Source organism: Trypanosoma conorhini, assembly GCF_003719485.1.
Source record: "Trypanosoma conorhini strain 025E chromosome Unknown Tco_14.4_contig_01400, whole genome shotgun sequence".
NCBI classification, from domain to species: domain Eukaryota; phylum Euglenozoa; class Kinetoplastea; order Trypanosomatida; family Trypanosomatidae; genus Trypanosoma; species Trypanosoma conorhini.
Genome location: NW_021705506.1, coordinates 1 through 2,501, shown reverse-complemented (window position 1 = coordinate 2,501; position 2,501 = coordinate 1). Strand labels below are relative to the sequence as shown.

Here is a 2,501-nt window from a genome sequence, read left to right as displayed (position 1 = left end):
CAACAGAAACCCACACTCTCGCCAATGTTCCGCGCCACGTTCTCCGCCCTGAGGAAGCTGCAGCCGCTTGGCCCGCGCGTGCTGGTGAAGCGCACGCTGGCGGCGAAGCAGACGAAGGCCGGCGTGCTCATCCCCGAGCAGGTTGCCGGCAAGGTGAACGAGGGCACCGTGGTCGCCGTCGCCGCCGCAACGAAGGACTGGGCCCCCACCGTGAAGGTGAACGACACGGTGCTGCTCCCCGAGTTTGGCGGCAGCAGCGTGAAGGTGGAGGGTGAGGAGTTCTTCCTCTACAACGAGGACTCCCTGCTCGGCGTGCTGCAGGGATGAGTTGTGGCTTCTCCGCAGAGGCCGCTAAGGAGCTACGTGATGGAGTATTTGTTTCTAAATTTATTTATTTATTGTTTATTATTTATTATTATTTTCCACAATTTGTGTGCGTTTGGCGGATGATCGTGTCGGGTACCGGTCCCTATTGGTGAGCGCGATACGACACGTCCGATAAACGCACCTCGTAAGGAATTCGTGGTGCTGGTGCGTTCACGCTTCCTGAGCTTGTTTATTATCCGCCCCTGTGTGCGTGTGTAGTTTCTTTGCGGGTGCTTTGATGGACCTTCGCGTTAGTTCCCGTGCTGGTTACCTCCTGCCGTTTTTTTTTCCTCCTTTCTTTCTGTGCTCTTTCTTTTTTGGTGGCTGCTTGCAAACTACCCAGTTCCGTGCGATGCTGGGTGTGCGTGGCAGTGTCCCTTCGGGTTGCGGCGGAGGCGATGCTTCCCGCCCACTCAACGTCTACGGCGGCGTGGACTTGCGGCGCCCGTGCACTGCGGGCCTCAGCGGGGGCGTGGCGGACGACCGCCCGGTGCTGCGTGCCTTCTTTACGCAGACGCTGGGCGCTGCGGTGGGTACGGCGTGCCCGGAGGAGAATTCATTGCGGTGGGTGGGCCCGCAGGGTTGCGTGCTTTACGTTGGCCCCGCCGACGACGGCGACGACGATGCCGCAGGGACGACGTACGACTCGAGACCTCGGCCGCTGCAGGGGCCAGCAGCGTTTCGCTACGTTCCTCGCCCCCGCAGCGTGACGCCGCAGCGAGAGGAGATGCGTACATGCCCCTCTTTTTTTTCTTGCTCCTCTTCCTCTTGTCGTGGCACTGCTCCCGCTCCACGGCGGAAGGAAGGCGAAAATGCCGTGCGCCGGCCCTTGGCGCACTTGGCCTCCGCGGCGTCGCAGAGCACGGGGCGTGGTTCTCTCGTCCCTTCATGCGGGGGGCCCGCAGGTTTGATGGAGAGAATACGGTGTGAGACGGCCTCGTTGTGGGAGAGGCTACAAACGGCGCGTTCGCATTTGTACGGCACGGTGCCGTTGTCGTCCGAAAAGGGAGAGCCGGCGCTGCCTGAGAAAAATGTGTCGCACGTGAGCGAGGAAGCAACCGCCGTGAGCCTCACGACGGAGTCGTACGTTGGGGTCTCCCCCGTTGGCAGGCCCAACGCGGCCTCGAGACCGGCGTCGGTGAGCTCGCCCCTCTACCGCAGGCTGCGCGGGGAGGTGCAGGAAGGGAGCCACCTGTCGGCTCCGCGTCTGCGGGGGCAACGCTTGCGGGAGGCGTGGGGGCGCGACGCGGCACTCCCAGAGCACCTGCACCGCGTTGCCGACATTGAGGGAACGGGCTCGGTGCGCCTCTCGCGACTCATTATAGTTCTCCGTGTGCGTCGCTACTTGGACTGGTCCGAGCAGGAGGCGAGGCGAACGGTGGCGTGGCTTGCGAACCACCCCTGTGGGACACCCGACGCGGGTGCCGTGACGCCGCAGGAAGCGAACTCCACCACACGTATTGTGATCAGGGAGGAGGACGGGACGTTTTACTTAAATGCGGGCGCCTTCTTTTCACTGCTGCGGGCCCTGCTTCTGCTGTAGCCGGGCAAGGAGTAGGCCCCCCAGTGCATTTCCCCTAGATGTCTGAAAAAAAAAAAACGCACACACACACACACTAGACGAGACGTGAGCCGTGCATTTGAGGCCCTGCCGCATCGTCTTCAACTCCTTTCTGTTTGGCAGTTTTTGTTGCCATGTCTTTTGCCAAACACCCCCAGCGACGGGATCGAAGGGCCAAAGTACTTCGTAGGCATGCACGCTGCTGCTTTCTTGTCTCTGCGTCTGTTCCTCCAGTAAACGTTTTGCTGCCTCCGCCGCCACCTCCCGCTTTTGCTCCCACCCCCGTTGCCAATAAGAAAAAAGCGAAAGCGACCACCGCGACACGCAAAACAGAAAAAACAAGGAAGTCACTTCTTCTTTTTATTTTTACGAGAAACAGCCGCAACAGAAACCCACACTCTCGCCAATGTTCCGCGCCACGTTCTCCGCCCTGAGGAAGCTGCAGCCGCTTGGCCCGCGCGTGCTGGTGAAGCGCACGCTGGCGGCGAAGCAGACGAAGGCCGGCGTGCTCATCCCCGAGCAGGTTGCCGGCAAGGTGAACGAGGGCACCGTGGTCGCCGTCGCCGCCGCAACG

At 61.3% G+C, this 2,501-nt stretch overlaps 3 protein-coding genes across 3 annotated transcripts, besides 3 other annotated features; 2 read left to right on the top strand and 1 right to left on the bottom strand.

Moving 5' to 3' along the window:
• Tco025E_09995 (10 kDa heat shock protein) lies at positions 1-327 on the top strand (the record flags this gene model as incomplete). Its single annotated transcript, XM_029376789.1, has 1 exon — positions 1-327. A coding segment is annotated over one exon (327 nt), but the record flags the coding sequence as incomplete, so codon positions are not given.
• Positions 328-372: 45 nt separating this feature from the next.
• Positions 373-387: a sequence feature (A-rich).
• Positions 388-420: a microsatellite.
• A 228-nt stretch (positions 421-648) lies between these two features.
• Positions 649-685: a sequence feature (GA-rich).
• Positions 686-718: 33 nt separating this feature from the next.
• Positions 719-1,909, top strand: Tco025E_09994 (uncharacterized protein; the record flags this gene model as incomplete). Its single annotated transcript, XM_029376788.1, has 1 exon — positions 719-1,909. The coding sequence occupies one exon, from the start codon at positions 719-721 to the stop codon at positions 1,907-1,909; it is 1,191 nt and encodes a 396-aa protein (XP_029223081.1).
• Positions 1,910-1,982: 73 nt separating this feature from the next.
• On the bottom strand, positions 1,983-2,501 carry Tco025E_09993 (uncharacterized protein; the record flags this gene model as incomplete). Its single annotated transcript, XM_029376787.1, has 1 exon — positions 1,983-2,501. A coding segment is annotated over one exon (519 nt), but the record flags the coding sequence as incomplete, so codon positions are not given.